A 15,829-nucleotide genomic window follows, 5' to 3' on the forward strand; every position below is an offset into this window, starting at 1 on the left:
TTGAAGCAACTGATTCTCATTCAACTGCCTCGAGAATAAATGTTTACCGTCCTATCTTCTGGTCCTCATCTTGAACCAAAAATGCTACGCTATCTACAACTGTTTCTCAGCTTATCGCAAGTGCTTGGGTACACAACGTCAGCCACATTCATCCTTGAAACATCTGACCGTTAATCTTGGCGATGAACAATGTGACTGGTCTGATTTGATCACACGGAGAGCCGCGAAGCTTGAGTTGTGCGGATGACAGCCAGGACGCTGGTCTTGGGACCGAAATGGTTAGCTTGGCTTTGTCCGGCTTACCTAACAAAATGGCCCGTGCATTCGCCTCCTCAACTTTTACGACGGAACCCCATCGTCGCATCCATCGACGTCGTCACCCCCACACCGTCATCCAACCACCCACCCACCCACCGTGTCGATCATCGCAGCCGGCATCGGTACGTGTATCGGCGCTTTCTCATCTGTTGAGGTTTCGTTCTCTTCCATCATGACTTGAGCTGAGCAGGGCACGCGTCCACGTCGCGTCGGGCGATCACCTTCAGCCAGATCTCAGGCCGACCGGCACCATCACCTTGCGGCAGACAGTCAACGCCCGTTACTTCTCTCAGCAGTCGAGATTCGAGCGTGACCCGCCTGGCTATGACACTCTCGTGCATTGCTGGGCTCGTCCGCTCTACTCGCTGTTGTGAGAAGCCAACTCGCGCGGTCGGAATGTTGCAGGGCTTGATGCTTGTCGCCTCTTCAAGCTGAGCTGTTTCCTTGACTCTTGTGTCTTTGCTCACTCAATTTTCATGTAGGTCCGGCTCGCACCGTCGCTTTGCAACAGCCATGACGCGCCCGACTATTCTCGCTCCAGCAGGGGTTCGGGGTTGACCCGCCTAGTTGTGCCTCTTCGGGAGTACTTTTACGGCTCGTCTCCTCTCCCTGCTGTTGTGTTCAAAGGCGGACTTGCACATTTGGCTTGCGTGGAGTTTCGGGGCGTGTCGTTCCAGCTTGGTGACATCATTCCCATTGTCTACCCCAGCATGTACATAGCAGCCCTCCACGCCCGTCCCTTCTCACTTCAGTTGAGATTCGAGGGTGACCCGCCGACAGACTTTTTCGGAATCTCCGTTGTGCTCGTCCTCTCTACTCACTGTTGTGTACGAAGTGGACTCGCGGGTTGGACTGAGTTGAGAAGCCACGGACTCCTTGCCTCTAGTGACCAAATCAGATCCCCTGTCTTGTACTTATCGAGAATTTTGGGTCGGGACGGACTGAAGGAGAGGCGTTTAAATCCCATCACGCCAGACACTTTTTCAAATTTCAGGCAGAGAGGATGTCATATTTGGAGCTCTTCATCTTGTTGAATAAATACATTGTTCTTGTCGTCACATCAAAGCATCTGTTAACAGAGTGTTTCTTGGTACAGGCCCAGCTCCGCATGATCTTTCTCATGACCCTCCAACCCTGAATACTCCCACGCCGCCTCGTAACCGCTCCTCGACCCGAACGCTCCCGGGCATCATGGCGACGCCAACCGAGCACCAGCGACCCATCCACCTCACCAACGGGCCACTCCCCGTCGCCCTCTCCCTCGACCGCTTCCTCGTAACTTGGCGCGATGCCGATACGCAGCAGGACCTTGCGCTGGGCAACCCAGGAGCTGGGGTCTCTCCCGCAGTCGTCGACGCAGCAGATTCCGGGACGCGCAAACCGGAGCTGCTTTTCCGCCTGGCATGGGATGCGGCGAGCCGCGGCCTCCTGCTCTATTTTTACCTGCCGCTGAAGATGCGTGCGGCGGCTAGAGGGAGACGGGACGTATATCTGGTCGTGCCGGCGGAGGGGATAGAGGGGATGGATGTGAACGAGGAGCATCCAGGAGCGACTTCTCATGATGGAGACGGCGGGGACGACGAGAAGAGCGGGGGTGGGAGGGAGAACGCCAAATTCCTCCGCCTCCGCATCTCTCTATCTCGTCCCAGCAGTGTCATCATGCCCACGGCCGGCGCCAAACGGCCCCTGAGCACGCAATCCCGCGGGCTGCTTCTCAGCCTCAAGTCGCTGGCGCAGGCGCGCGGATTTGAGGTCGAACTGCCGCACTCCCCTCAGCTGGAAGACGTGTTGGGAGACGTGGCGAAACGCGTGGATGGAGCTGGGGATCAGTTGCACACGCCGGATATCGATCACGAGAAGACATTCAGCGGCCGCGCGTGGGCTGTCGGGCCGTGGGAGCAGTATTTGTTAAGAGAAGGAGAGAGGTTGGAGGTCCCTTGGAATCCGGTCTTGGATGAGGCGCCGCCCGCTTATGAGGACGTTGTTGGCAGTGCTGACGACGCTCGAGGTGGGCTTGAATTGATAGAAGCAGTAGGAGAGGAGGAGGACGATGGAGGCAGAGATGGAGGGTTCAAAGATGTGGTGCTTGGGTCGACTGGAGAAGAGCCAGGACATGAACGAGGACAAGGAGGACTCCCACTCGAAGCGTACAAGGTCTATGACCACGGCACGCAGCAGACCACAAGGAGCACTCGTCCAGCTTCCCACTACGGTAAAGCAACAACAGCAGCAGCAGCAGCAGTCCAAGGCAATGCTCAGCAGACGACGTGGAGCATTCCGACTCTCAAGCGCAAAGCCGCATCACCACCACCAACAGCCCCCATCCCCACGCAGCAGACCACAGGCCCCATTCGTCCAGCCGTCCCCATCACCACATCAGCCCTCCTGCACACCCTCCACGCCTACCTCTCGCCCTCCTCGCCCCCAGGAGCCCTAGCATCACAACTCCCGCTACCGCCGCACTCACAATCAGTCCTCCACCTCGGCCGCTCGCGCGCCCTCTTCAGCGACGCACAATACGCGCGCTTCTTCAACGGCGTGGCATGGCTCGCGACGCTGTGGCCGCGCCGTCCCGCCGCCCATCTCGCGCTGCTGCCGCACTGTGGGCGCATGATGCAGTGCGTGCGGCGCGACGACGCGGCGCGCTTCGTCCAGCAGCGCGTCGAGGCCATGGCAGCGACGCTCACCCTGTCTGGCGCGCAAGACGAAGACGAGCGGACGATGAGACGCGACGAGAAGAGGCAGCGGAGGAGCGCGCGGCTGGGCACGCGCAACCCCTTTGACGGACCGCCCACGCAGGCGGGCGCGCGGCTCGTTGAGTTTGTCTACGTGTGCATAGGCGAGGGCGTCGACAACTTCATCGTCGACGACCTACTGGCGCTGCAGGAGGTTGCCGTGTTGCTGGAGCGAGCGGCGGCCGTGGCGGGCTTGTGTGGTGGTGTTGTTGGTGGCGAGAAGGGGGGACTGCATGTGGCCTTGGAGCATGCGAGCGACGATGCTGTTTTTGAGTTAGAGAGGCAGGCGGTTGCGTTTACGTTCCAGATGGCGGCGTGCGTTATGCTGGCGTTGTTCAAGGCGCATGAGAGGGACTGGTTTGGAGAGTGTGGTGTTGGACAGAAGGGAGGCACTGTGAACGCCCAAAATGTCACCTAGCACTGCGACTGCATGGGAGGCAGTCATTGCGTGCGCACTGTGGATGGATCTAGGGAACTGAAAAATTTGATACCCATCATGGAGAGAGCAAACGGCTTCAACGCACGGTGATGAAGACTGTTGGACACGGATGTTGAATTAGACGAAATTCGGATAGCGGCGTTGTCCAGCAGTCGTTCAAGCATTCTCCTGTGGAGTTCGGAAGTTTGAATTGGCAAGTTAGCCGTCACATCAACAAGCAAATCACACAAGCAGAGAAAGTCCAAAATTAAGCGAGAAAATTTCTTCATTCATGCTACCCGCCAACTCCCCTCGCGCTCCTCAGCAGCCGTGCCAGAACACTCCTCCCATGCATCCATACCCTCAAACATCAAAGAGTATTGACCAGGACCGATCAGACGTCCACCAGCGCCCACTCAAGCCAGGCTGACGCGAAGTCAAAGAACCAGCCGAGTCGAGATCATTTCCACCGCAGCCGAAGCCAAGCGGTAAGTACCATCACTCTCGGGCGCCGGGGATAGCAGTCATCAGCTCGGTTGGAGATTCTGTGGCTCTTGTAAGGAGCTCAGAAGAAGGCGTTTACTATAGAAATGATTCCATCTGCGAGGCGTTGTTAGCATTGCTGTTGTTTCGGTCGTTCGCATCCTTCGTAAAGGGTAGGGGGGAGGGACGTACGAAGTAAAATCGCTAACGAGGTTATGAGAGCCCGGCGCTCTCTCATTTATACTTGAGCCGTGTGGCCCGCGCGGCGGGCGCTCGTAAGCGAAGCGCCTGTTGAGCTCAGGGCGCCCGCGTGCCCGTTTGGGGCGCGGGCGCTGTCTGAATTTTTGTGGTGGCCGGTTTTTTTTTCATTTCTTTTTTCGGTGGTGTTGATGTTGTATGCAAACAAGAGCATCACTTCTGGCGTGCATTCTGCCTGCTTGTTGAAGGAAGGCACGACCAGAGGAAGCGCTCTTGCCAGCTGAGCCAGTGCAGTACCTAAGGCAAACGCTGACGTCATGCCGCCCTTCGTTGCCGTCCAGTCCATCTTCGTGGGCGAGGGACACCTGGACGGCATGCACTGGAACTCGAGTAAGCGCTCATCATCACCGAGAAGCCCATTTTCAAGAGTGTATGATTACGGGGATTCTCCAAATGTCCACTTAGCTCCACGGCGCTTTCTTTGGCTTGCATCTTCGTTGATGCCGCTTCCTGTAGAATTCCAAAATTCCACCAAGACGCGTCCACCTGCGAGTGATTCCTTCTCATGACGCTTGACCTAATACCACAGAGATGCGAATCAGCATCCATGATGCAAAATTTGATGTAGCAACCAGCACGACAACCTTCAGCAAAAGATTCTAGTATTTGTTGTGACCAAAGCAGCAAACACGAAAGCCAAAGATTTAAACCATCATGAGCAACCGTTTGCTTGCTTGCCTGCTTGCTTACTTTTGTCTCCATCCATCAGCACTCAAATGGCAATCCGTCCCAAACGCCCGACTTTGAAAGACCCGTCCGTCCGTCACCCCTCCCCGCCGGCCATGGTTGCTGGCTCGCAATATGGCGGCATGGCGCCCACGTACGTCAAAGGAACGAAGAAAAGACCTAGCTACTGCTGATGCTGCTACCGCTGCCGCTGCATCAGGGAAAAGACACTGCAGCCAACTCCCATAACTCCCAAGACGCCTCCCATTTCTTAGCATCGTGAAAAGAAACCCAGCGTCCCGTGATCCCTTATTTCCTTCCATGTTTCCCCGTGTCAAAACCACAACTACACCCAAAGACAAGAAGCTTCCTCTCTCCTCACCTCTGTACCTTCTTCACAGCCGCGGCGGCTGTCGACACCGCCGAATCGCTGCACCCGCTCCAGATGGCGCTCAGCCAGCCTGCCTGCTCAACCACTGGGTAAAACGGACTCGAAACGTGGCCTCCATTGTGACCAACGCCCGCGCTGCTGCTTGCAACGCTACCACTGGCCCAGCTCTCCCAGCTCGTGCCGGCAACAAACGCCGCAAGGTCGTCTCCGCCGAATGACGTTTCCAGGCCGTCCAGCCACGCATCGTGCTGCCGCTGCTGCTGACGCTGCGTCGGCGGAGGCGGCGCGGAAGGAGATCCCCACGCCGGTGGCGGTACGAAGCGCTGTTGGGGGGACAGGCTAGTGGCTGACGGAAGCTGCTGGTTTGGCGCCGGATACGGTTGAGTCAGCTGTTGGATCGGGGCAAAGCCGCCCGTCGATGTCGAGGGGCGCTCGTATAGGGGAGGCGCCCCGGTTGACGCCGAGCTGGACGCGGGCGGGGAGATGATGGGCGACTGGCCCGTCGTGGGTGGGGGCTGTTGGTGGGACAGCTCGGGCGAGGGGTTGGAGATGGGGATGCCACCCGGCCCGAAGGCAGCCGTCGGAGTTTGTTGCTTTTGCTGCGTGACAGCCGCGGCCGCGACGGTATTGATGGCGTTCCAGCGCTCGTGGCGGATCGAGTCGGGGGCCGAGGTGTTGGCGTCGACAGAATCCCGATGCGCATACGAGGTGCTGTCGCCACTGTCTCGACGGTTGCCGTCGGTGTCTGGGGCGTCGAGCATGTCCAGGTCTTGATCGGTGTCTTCGGAGCCCACGATTGAGCGCAGGTATGCTTCAAACTGCTTGCAGTCCTCTCGAGCCGACGAACTCGTCCATGCAGAGCTGGGCGGTGATGGAGCCGCCATTGCCTTGGTGTTCCGCTCATGTTCCTTTTTGATTCGCATGTAGTAGATGTGCACACGCTTCAACGTTCTAAACCATCCTTCGGCCATTTGGAGCGTTTTCCGCATTTGGCTAGTAAGTTCCAAGCCTTTGCGAGAAGCCTCGGCCCCCGGGGAAATGTCGACTTCGGGCTTGACAAGATCGCGGAACTGTGTGCCCTTGCTCATGTAGCCGTGAGGGTCCATCCACGGAAAGTTTATTGCGTAGACACCTTCCAGAGTGTAAGCACACGAGCAAAACTCGACTTTACAATACATACCTGCAAGTGCAGCTGAATAGGTTGCAAACCCCACGACGGGTGATTCCACCAAAACCCCCCAGTCCTGACACATTCGGAGGAGATCAATGACATCGCGAGCGGTTTTGAAGAGCTCACGAGCGCTCTGTTCCCAAAACCCGTCTGGTGTTTGGTATTCCTCGGGTGAAAATGTCGGTGCATCGAGTGGCCCCTGAGGTCTGGTGCTTTTCAACGGTATGAAAGGAATGTAGTCGCGATGGAGAATGATGCCGCAAACGAGGTGCACGATGTGCATAAGCACAAACGGCGTCGACGTTCGGGATGTGATGTGCGCCGAAACGTTTCCCATGGTGAGGGTCATGTCGCGGGGTAGCGAATCCCTGAAGCTCGCGTGAAGCTTTTGCAAGGAGCTCCATGTTGAACGTTCATCCCACGGAGGGAATTGCTCCCGCCTGCCGACCGGTCAGTCTGAGTGGTGTGGCTAAATTAGGAACAGACGTACCTTCTGCCTCCGCTGCAAGACCACTTGACTATGCGGCCGTAGAGGTCTAGAATCTTGATGTACCGACTGAGGATTCCTTCGTCTCCTCCGACTTCCCACCTACTGTCTTCATCCTCGTCCTTGCCAAACGCGGAACGGTCACTACTAACGGGCGTTCCACCATTTGGAGACCCGTGTTTCGAGCCCAGGATCGTCGACGCTTTTCTCTGGGTCTGCAGTTGGACTCGGCTTGCGACGTCTTGAGCTTCTTCCCCCAGCATTAAAGTCTTGACCTTTTCGCCAAACAGGAAGGCTCGCTCGCTGCAAGGCAGCTGAATCCGAAGATCGCTCACGTTGAGCATCTGGGGCCGATACTTTCCGCTGCTGAGGAACCTATCCAGAATGAAGCAGCTCCAGAACGTTCGCCTCTTTGTTTCTTGTTCGATAAAGGCGTCAGCCTTGCTGCCAGACATGGTATCCCGGTTGAATTGGCCGGGACCTGAGGATCTCGCTGGTAGCATGTCGTCGAGTTCCGTATCGTACTGAAGGCCCAAGAGTTGTGCAGAGCGTATAGCAGTTCCGACGGCTATCCATGCCTTGGAACCGCGACACATGCCCCACTCGTGCAGCCCCAGCATGAGTAGGGCTTGCACGCGCTGGAGGTCCGGACTGCCCTCATCTTTGCGGTCTAGGTTTGCTCGGCATGCAGAAGCGTAGTACTCGGCAGCAACAAGTGGGTTCTGTTTGGCGCTTGACGGCGAGTGATGCGCGACAAGCTGGGGGTAAAATCGAGCTGTCAACGCCAAGAATGCTAGCAATAAGGGGGGCGACAGCGCCGGGAGAGAAGCGCTGTTGCTTTCGCCAAAGCCCGGAGGAGTCGCGCCTTGCAAGGACGATTGCCTGAGAGATTTCAGGAATGTCGGAGGGTGAAGAAATGGCAGATCAGTTGAATGATGGGCCTGGAAGATGTCAAACTGCAGCGGGTCAGCCAGGTTGGTAGCATACGCAAGTGCAGATCTTACCAGATCAGTCCACACTTTGGGCGTCAGGACATTCGAATCCAACGCGTCGACGAGAGCGTGTGGGCTTTCGCGCGTTGAAAGCACTGGAGCTCCTACCGAAGCCGAGCTTTTTTTCGGCCGCGGTTGGCGCCGGGGAGTCTGCAATCACACGAATAAGCGGTCTGAGGCCATCACGTCCAAAGCACGTGCGCAGAGTGTTGACAGTAAAGAGTAGATTGCGAGGAGCTCATCTACAGCGACCAGGAACAGGCACATTTTTCTCCAACGACACAATTCATGACTGGGAAAGCTGGGAATGGAAAGCAAACAATGGCGCGCAGCAAACGACGGGACAGGAGGGCGGTTTGGAGGCGAAAACGGACATACCTCGCCAGCCGTGACTCTATCCAGAGCAGGGTTCCCTGCGTGGGTGTTGGTTTCGCGCTTGGCTATGGCGACTGCTGCGCCGGCACCTGCAGCGGCAGGCGAAGGATAGGTGCATTCTCTGCCGGTGGTTTCACAAGCTCTACACGTCGTGCCGACGCCATTGTTGACGCATTTTACTTTGCTTCTTCTGCAGCGGGCGCAGGCTATGGAGGACCTCATTCGAGGTTGCTCCGAGCGCCGCGCGCCCGCTTCAGGCACGGGGCGCTGGGTTTCTTGATGCACCGGAGGCAGCGGCGGCGGGCCCGCGGTGGTCGGAAGGGCTGGCAGGGCCGGAGTGGAGAGAGGCTGCGCCGGATAAGCCGGAAGATGAGCAGCGGCAGGGCTGGTGGTGGTTTTGCCGGCGGGGGAACTCGTGGTAGTAGGCCCGGGAGAGAGGAGGGACGAGATGGGCGCGGCCGCGGAAATCTTGACGACGGGAATGGCGACGGCCAGACGCGAGAAGGGGCAGACGCAAAGACGGGCTGGGCTGGCTGAGGGCAATTCGGAGAGAGCCAAAGCCAGGAGACGCGTCGATTCTGGCGGAATGGATAGACGGGTGGTAGAGTAGGTAGAGTACAGTAGGTCCGGGTCTGACGTATGCCGGGTTCGGAAGGGTGAACCTCGGAGCAGGAACTGAAGGGCAGCGCAGCGCAGCGCGACGGAAGCGGAATGGAAGCCAGACACGAACGACGAGAGGGAGATGGGGAGAAGCGGAGAGGAACGAGAGCGGCTCAGCACCAAGTCAAAAAGAAGTCAGGTCGGCGGGAAAGAAGGGGAGGCGGGAGGGAGAGTCGAGGAGAGGAGAGGAGAGTCGAGGAGAGGAAGAAGAGGCGGCTCCGAGAACGAGCAAAGGGTCCGGCAGGTCCAAGGCAAGGCCAGGGTCTGTCTCTTTTGGACGAAAGGTCCGTAGGCTTTTGTAATAACATGGCCACGCGCGTTTGGCCGTCCGTCGCCCGGCGTAATCGGCACAGGCGATCCCTTCCGCGGGTCCCGTGGGCCGTGTCGCCCTAGATGGATGGGGTGGCCGCTCTCATCTCAGGCTGGCTGGGCTGGCGTGCAATGCCGAGTTGCTTTTTCACCTCTCTACGTACTGTATGTACCCTACGTCTTGCTGGCTGCTGTCTACGGCCGCACTGTGCCGCATCAAACGCCGTCGACGACCATGCCATGTTCACGCTTCTTGCCGGCCCGAGCTGCCCTGGATGCCCACAATTTCGGGTCAAGTTGTGGAATGCCGGCGGATGGAGGCCGTCCGTCGGCCTTGCAGCAGTCATCTCGGTATGGATGGGTGGATGGTGGATGGACGGATACATGAGCAACCCAACACGTTCCAACATCCACCATCACCTTGATCGGAGAAGAGCACCACCCCTGTCGACGCCTGCTTCGGCTCGCCCGAGTAGCCTGGCTTGGCTGACGCGATCAGCCCGCCTGTCGGACAAGAACATGGCTCTACAAGTCATGGTGCCTTCGGCAACGAGCCGCGCCAGAGTCGCACTGCGGGGTTTCTCGTCGGCCCTCCTCAGACTCGGGATCGGGTGCGAGACTCTTGGTTGGAGCTTGCTCGTGCGTCAAGTGGCTTGCCTCTTCCGCCTCAGCTCCGTTCCTTCACTACATGGCCTTCTGGACATGGTTTTGGTCGGGCCTTTCCTTGACCCTCTGAAGCATCCAAGCGAAGTCTGCCTCATCCGAGGTCATCCTCCGGGGCCGACCTGACGGAGCGTCACCCGAGCCCAACAGAGGCTCTAGCAGCTGCGTGCCACAGTCCCGATCAAGGTGCCACGGCTGCGTTTTGACCTCGTCTCCGTCCTCGCTCCTCAGCCCTCGGAGCCTCGCGGGAGAGTGGCCGTGCAGCGAGTGTTCCTGACTACTCGTCTTAGCTACGCTGCTACGCTAGCCAGTGATGTACGAATACGTCTCGTCACTTTGCAATTCCCCGGGTAGTGGAAAGCTCATTGACTCGTTACGTCGGCCGGCGACGCCCTGCCGCGCCGCCCCGCCGAAGCATATCTGTCCCGTCGGCCTGGATGGCAAGCAATGCACCTAGCAAATCAAATGCTCCCAGCCTGCGGTGCAAGGTCGCGCAGGCCTGGCAGGACAAGCAATGCAGTCGATAAGCCCGCTCAACGCCATGAGCGCTGAAGAAGCGCGTGGTAGACACAATCAGAATGTACTTGGGCCGGCGCCTGTCTTTTGCCATGTGACGCGGGCGGTATCTAAGGAAGGTAGGTACGTAGTGGTCTCGAAGCCGCCCATGGGCTTGTGATGCACACCCAGCTCTAGCAAACAAGCCAGGTGCGCGCTTGTGGCCGCCCTTATGTCCAGCAGCGAGCGAGTCCTTCGAGGCGTGCGCATAGTCCAGGAGACGACCTAGCCCATTACATGTAGGAGGGGCTCGCTGCCCAACGTTGACGTCGACGACCACAGGACATGGTGGACGACGCTGCTGGGGGCGAGGGACAGGAGAGAAAGCTGCAGACGTCGGGCGGGAGTGCAGCGTCGCAGTGCTGCGGGCCTGAGGATGCTGTGTCCATGATGATGATGTTGTTGTTATTGTTGTTCCTGTCGCCGTCGCTGTCGCTGTCGTTCCTTGCCAGATGGACAGACAGAGGGCGCCAAGAGTGGTCGGGCCAAACCTCCCCACTGCCTACAGAATACCACACCCCTCTTTCAAAGTTCACGCTGTCCTCGCCCACCAGTGATCCCGCCTCCCACCCCCAGGCAAAAACGCCCTCCCCTCCCGGCCTGCTCGTCCACACAGACTCGTCGACCGCCAGTCGCCCGTGCGAATCCTCGCTTCCATTCCACGTCTGCACGCTCGGGCGGACGGGCGCCAATCAGGCATTAAGCTCGCTCCCGAGAGACGGACGCTGAGCCACAGTCCGGCGGAGCTTGGGGTGACAATTGACATCACCCAACAAACATCACCTCCACGGCCTGACGAGACCCTGACATCGTCTTTGCCCTCCTCGTCGCGACGACTGCCGCTGCCCCAGCCTCCGCTACACCTTTTCTTGGCACACGGCCACGCGTGGGTGCATCGGCCAAACCGCATGCTTTCCCCTGCGTCATCGCACGAGGCCTGATCTTGTACGCGACTCTGCCTCAGGGACCGCGCGAATAGCTCGACCGGCCCATTAACCTCTCCATCGACACAGGGACACGACCGCCAAAATGAACGAGGACGATGCCATCAAGTCCGTTTACGGCAAGATCGAGCGTGAAAAAGCGCTCATCAACGCCGCAAATGCCATGCGCCAGTCCACCAACAACCCCGCCGTGCTTTCCCGTCTAGATGGCCAGATTCGCGAGGGCCGTCGCAACATTGAGTACCTCGAAGGCCGCGCGAGGGAGCTGCAGCTGCGCCGGGTAGGCACCGACATTGACAACATGCACCTGGGCTCCAGCAGCAACGGCTCGTCATCTCCCGAGCAGAGACGCAACAACCCTCTGCCTCCTCCTCCCAAAGATCCCTCTGGTGACTATTCGGACGCTGGCGCCTACGGTCAACCGCCCCCAGGAGGATACAGCCAGCAGCTGAGCGGCGGGCAAATTTTGATGCCTCCCAAGGCACCATACGCGGCCCCCGGGCCTGGCCAGCCTCGCAACAGGCCAAACTATAGTAAACTTGGTACGTTTGCTCATGCCAACAAGCGTGAGTAGCAGCTAACCGTCGTCAGACTTGATCAAGTATGACACGCCCCACCTCGGCCCTCGCATCCAATTGATGCTGTCCCAGCTTGAGTTCAAGCTCAGCGTCGAAAAGCAATACAAGGATGGCATAGAAAAAATGGTTCGCCTCTATCAAATGGAAGGAGACAGGAAGAGCAAGGCCGACGCCGAAGCTCGTCGTATTGAGAGCAATCAAAAGATTCAGCTGCTCAAGCAGGCCCTCAAACGCTACGAAGACTTGCATGTGGACATTGAGGGCGGCGATGGTCCCGACGGTTTGTCTGAGGCTTTTGGGGTCTTGAACACGGCTAATCCTGTGCAGATGACAGTCTGAATATATCGAGCGCCCGTAAACCACTTACCGGCCGGCTAACCCTACGGATCCACGGCGTCGCGGACGTCGACCATGCCGCAACTGGACGCTTCAGCCGCGGACCCGAGACGTTTGTGATAATGAAGGTGGAAGACTCTTTCAAGGGGAGAACGAAAGCTACGAGAAACGACAAATGGATCGACGAGTTGCACGAATTCGACATTGACAAAGCTAATGAAATTGAACTTACGGTTTACGACCGGACGGGTGACCACCCCCTCCCCATTGGCATGCTCTGGATCCGCATTTCGGATATCGCCGAGGAGATGAGGCGAAAGAGGATTGAAACGGAATTGAAAAACTCGAGCGCAATGTGGGTGTCGGCCGACAAGATGGGTGGAGGAGGTGCTGGTCAAGAGATGCAATTCCAACCTCCCCCAGGCCAAGGACAGGCCGCCAGTGCCCCGGGTGGCACTGGAGCAGGGCCGACTGCAGACGTGGGCCAAGCCGGTCCTCACCCGCAGACTGGACCGATTTATATCGACGCGTGGTTTGCACTGGAGCCCGTCGGGCGGATCCAGCTCACCATGAGCTTTGGTGAGTATTCTCCCTCGTGGTATTGAGTGATGCTAACGCCTTGATAGCCAAGCAAGTCAAGGACCGTCGGCCGTTTGATGTCGGTCTCAACCGCAAGGGTGCCATTCGTCAGCGCAAGGACGAAGTTGTGGAGCAATACGGCCACAAGTTTGTCCAGCAACAGTTTTACAACATTATGAGGTGTGCCCTTTGCGGCGAATTCCTCAAATACGCTGCTGGGATGCAATGCGCGGACTGCAGATACACTTGTCACAAAAAGTGTTATCAAAAGGTGGTTACCAAGTGTATCACCCAGTCCAATGCCGAGACGGATCCGGACGAAGCAAAGCTCAATCACCGCATTCCCCACCGCTTCGAGCCCTTTGCAAACATGGGCGCCAACTGGTGCTGCCACTGCGGTTACGTGCTTCCGTTTGGCAAGAAGCAATGCAGGAAATGCACAGGTGGGTGGTTTGCTAAAGTAATGGTTTTTTGCTAACGACGTTGCAGAGTGCGGCTCGACATGCCACGCGCAATGTGTGCACTTTGTTCCCGACTTTTGCGGCATGTCCATGGAGGTGGCCAACAAGATTCTCTTTGAGATTAAGAATACCAAGAAGCGCCAGACCTCGTCGGTATCTTCTATGAGCTCGAGAACCCTGCGACCCTCTTCAGGTGGCCAGTCACGACCCTCGGCATCCCAGTCCTCCTCCTTTGGCTCTGGTCAGGATCAAGTACAGTCGGAAAGGTTGTCCTACGGAAAAGACTCTGCATACTCGGCGTCCCAGGGAGCGACTAACGCGGCTAGGACATCCTATAGTGCTGGCACCACGTCTCCTACCCAACAAAGACCCCAGACGGCCCCGCGAACGCAATCGTCCATGGAAGCAGCCTCGGCCGCCGCCGTAGCCCTTCAAGGCAAACAGCTACCTGGACCCGGACACTACCAACGATCATCGACCGACTACCAGCAACATTCGCCCACACGGACCTCTGGAGGTTATCCCCAGCAGCCGGCCCAATCTCCCCAGCAATCTTCCTACAACCCGCTCGACTACGCCAACGTGCCCGTCTACCCCACGCCGCCGTTCCCACAGCCGCAATCAGCAGTCCCTCAACAGCCTCCCCCAAGGACTCAGCAGCAGTATGGTGCTCCCGCACCGCCGCCGACACAGCCCCTCCCTCCCCAGCCAGGCCAAGCACCCTCGCAAGCACTCCAAAAGAAGGAGACTCCGGCCGCAAACTCGGCGGGTACTGGAAGACGCATTGGATTGGATCACTTTAACTTCTTGGCCGTCCTGGGTAAGGGTAACTTTGGCAAGGTCATGCTTGCCGAGACCAAGACGACGAAGCAGCTGTACGCCATCAAGGTGTTAAAGAAGGAATTCATCATTGAGAATGACGAAGTCGAGAGCACGCGGTCAGAGAAGCGCGTGTTTTTGATTGCCAACAAGGAGCGCCATCCCTTTTTGCTGAACCTCCACGCATGTTTCCAGACAGAGACTCGCGTCTACTTTGTCATGGAGTACATTTCGGGTGGTGATCTCATGCTCCACATTCAACGCGGCCAGTTTGGAACGAAGCGAGCTCAGTATGTCGCCTGCAGTCGTCGTGTTTCCGCGCTAACCGTTGCAGGTTCTACGCCGCGGAGGTGTGCCTCGCTCTCAAGTACTTTCACGAGAACGGTGTCATCTATCGTGACTTGAAGCTCGATAACATCCTTCTCACCCTAGACGGCCACATCAAAATTGCCGACTATGGTCTCTGCAAGGAAGACATGTGGTACGGCTCAACCACGAGCACCTTCTGTGGTACTCCTGAATTCATGGCTCCCGAGGTAAGTCTCTTGACGACGTGTGTTGGGCAGAGCTGACTTGGGTAGATTCTGCTCGACAAGAAGTACGGTCGCGCTGTCGACTGGTGGGCGTTTGGTGTCCTCATCTACCAGATGCTTCTGCAGCAATCGCCCTTCCGTGGTGAAGACGAAGACGAAATCTACGACGCCATTCTCGCCGACGAGCCGCTGTATCCCATCCACATGCCCCGGGATTCCGTCTCGATCCTGCAGAAGCTGCTCACCAGAGAGCCCGAGCTCCGTCTCGGCAGCGGCCCTACGGACGCCCAGGAAATCATGAGCCACGCCTTTTTCAGAAACATCAACTGGGAGGACGTCTACCACAAGCGCATCCCTGCTCCCTTCCTCCCGCAAATCTCCAACCCCACGGATACTAGCAACTTTGACCAGGAGTTTACTAGTGTGACGCCGGTGCTCACACCCGTCCAGTCTGGTAAGCTTTGGTCGATTGTATTTTCAGGTACCACAATGCTGACATGTCTTGCAGTTCTTACCCAAGCGATGCAGGAGGAATTCCGTGGCTTCTCATACTCGGCGGACTTTTTCTGAGCCAAAGAAAAAGGTTGGGGAAATCCACCAGAGACGAGAAGGAGATGTAGTCCGCAGTACGCATATTACACTTGAATAATTCGCGAGTCAAAACCTTGCTCCCTCCCTTAACTCATAGCCCCATCCACGACAACTTTCTTCATCGACCAAGCCATCGGCCGGACCATCCTCTCTCCTGCGCTCCTTGTATAATCGAACCTCGCTCCTACTATGGTTCGGCTGTGTGGTCCTGTTACCCTTTTGAATTGAGCCTTTTATTCTCTTGACTCCCCGCGTTCGATGCATTGGTCCCTACTTGTCAGATGTGTTGAGAAGCTTTCTGAATGACGTGAAGTATTTCGTGCTCCCTACGCACTCGTTTACCTATTCGACTCTCACATACGCTGTGGGCCGCCCTTTTCAACCCCACTCCCACAGATCTTTTCGGACATGACGATAGCAACGACGATGACGGCAACATGCGGCCGCATTGATCTTTTCAAAACAAAGCCATCTCGATGTGTACACAGCCGCCACTCCTCCCGAACC

General features: G+C 57.6%; 4 protein-coding genes across 4 annotated transcripts; 2 read left to right on the plus strand and 2 right to left on the minus strand.

Moving 5' to 3' along the window:
- Nucleotides 1-1,509: 1,509 nt before the first annotated feature.
- J3D65DRAFT_603715 (uncharacterized protein) lies at nucleotides 1,510-3,471 on the plus strand (the record flags this gene model as incomplete). Its single annotated transcript, XM_066798231.1, has 1 exon — nucleotides 1,510-3,471. The coding sequence occupies one exon, from the start codon at nucleotides 1,510-1,512 to the stop codon at nucleotides 3,469-3,471; it is 1,962 nt and encodes a 653-aa protein (XP_066654349.1).
- Nucleotides 3,472-4,002: 531 nt separating this feature from the next.
- On the minus strand, nucleotides 4,003-5,085 carry J3D65DRAFT_395397 (uncharacterized protein). The gene is made up of 3 exons (XM_066795887.1): nucleotides 4,593-5,085; nucleotides 4,147-4,531; nucleotides 4,003-4,071 (listed from the first exon to the last, which is right to left on the minus strand). The coding sequence occupies exons 1-2, from the start codon at nucleotides 4,912-4,914 to the stop codon at nucleotides 4,320-4,322; spliced, it is 534 nt and encodes a 177-aa protein (XP_066654350.1). The 5' UTR covers nucleotides 4,915-5,085; the 3' UTR covers nucleotides 4,003-4,071; nucleotides 4,147-4,319.
- On the minus strand, nucleotides 5,086-8,629 carry J3D65DRAFT_395030 (fungal-specific transcription factor domain-containing protein). The gene is made up of 5 exons (XM_066795885.1): nucleotides 8,298-8,629; nucleotides 7,932-8,069; nucleotides 6,931-7,883; nucleotides 6,450-6,880; nucleotides 5,086-6,401 (listed from the first exon to the last, which is right to left on the minus strand). The coding sequence occupies exons 1-5, from the start codon at nucleotides 8,514-8,516 to the stop codon at nucleotides 5,257-5,259; spliced, it is 2,886 nt and encodes a 961-aa protein (XP_066654351.1). The 5' UTR covers nucleotides 8,517-8,629; the 3' UTR covers nucleotides 5,086-5,256.
- Nucleotides 8,630-11,510: 2,881 nt separating this feature from the next.
- Nucleotides 11,511-15,301, plus strand: J3D65DRAFT_555142 (protein kinase C; the record flags this gene model as incomplete). The annotated part of the gene is made up of 8 exons (XM_066797213.1): nucleotides 11,511-11,967; nucleotides 12,017-12,283; nucleotides 12,331-12,918; nucleotides 12,966-13,361; nucleotides 13,408-14,488; nucleotides 14,533-14,734; nucleotides 14,780-15,185; nucleotides 15,240-15,301. 8 exons carry the CDS (start codon nucleotides 11,511-11,513, stop codon nucleotides 15,299-15,301), a joined length of 3,459 nt encoding a protein of 1,152 aa, XP_066654352.1.
- Between the last annotated feature and the right edge of the window lie 528 nt (nucleotides 15,302-15,829).

The sequence above is a fragment of the Phyllosticta citribraziliensis genome, assembly GCF_038025025.1.
Source record: "Phyllosticta citribraziliensis strain CPC 17464 chromosome Unknown J3D65scaffold_7, whole genome shotgun sequence".
NCBI classification, from domain to species: Eukaryota; Fungi; Ascomycota; class Dothideomycetes; order Botryosphaeriales; family Phyllostictaceae; genus Phyllosticta; species Phyllosticta citribraziliensis.

Bases quoted from the DNA above. Each gene is read 5' to 3' on its own strand.
- J3D65DRAFT_395397 (XM_066795887.1), bottom strand. From the start codon at position 4,914: ATGGAGACAAAAGTAAGCAAGCAGGCAAGCAAGCAAACGGTTGCTCAT. The intron at 4,532-4,592 runs GTAATCATACAC...CTCGAGTTCCAG, and splicing joins TGGACATTTGGAGAATCCCC to TGCATGCCGTCCAGGTGTCC.
- J3D65DRAFT_395030 (XM_066795885.1), bottom strand. From the start codon at position 8,516: ATGAGGTCCTCCATAGCCTGCGCCCGCTGCAGAAGAAGCAAAGTAAAA. The intron at 7,884-7,931 runs GTAAGATCTGCA...GACCCGCTGCAG, and splicing joins CCAAAGTGTGGACTGATCTG to TTTGACATCTTCCAGGCCCA. The intron at 6,402-6,449 runs GTATGTATTGTA...ACACTCTGGAAG, and splicing joins CTATTCAGCTGCACTTGCAG to GTGTCTACGCAATAAACTTT.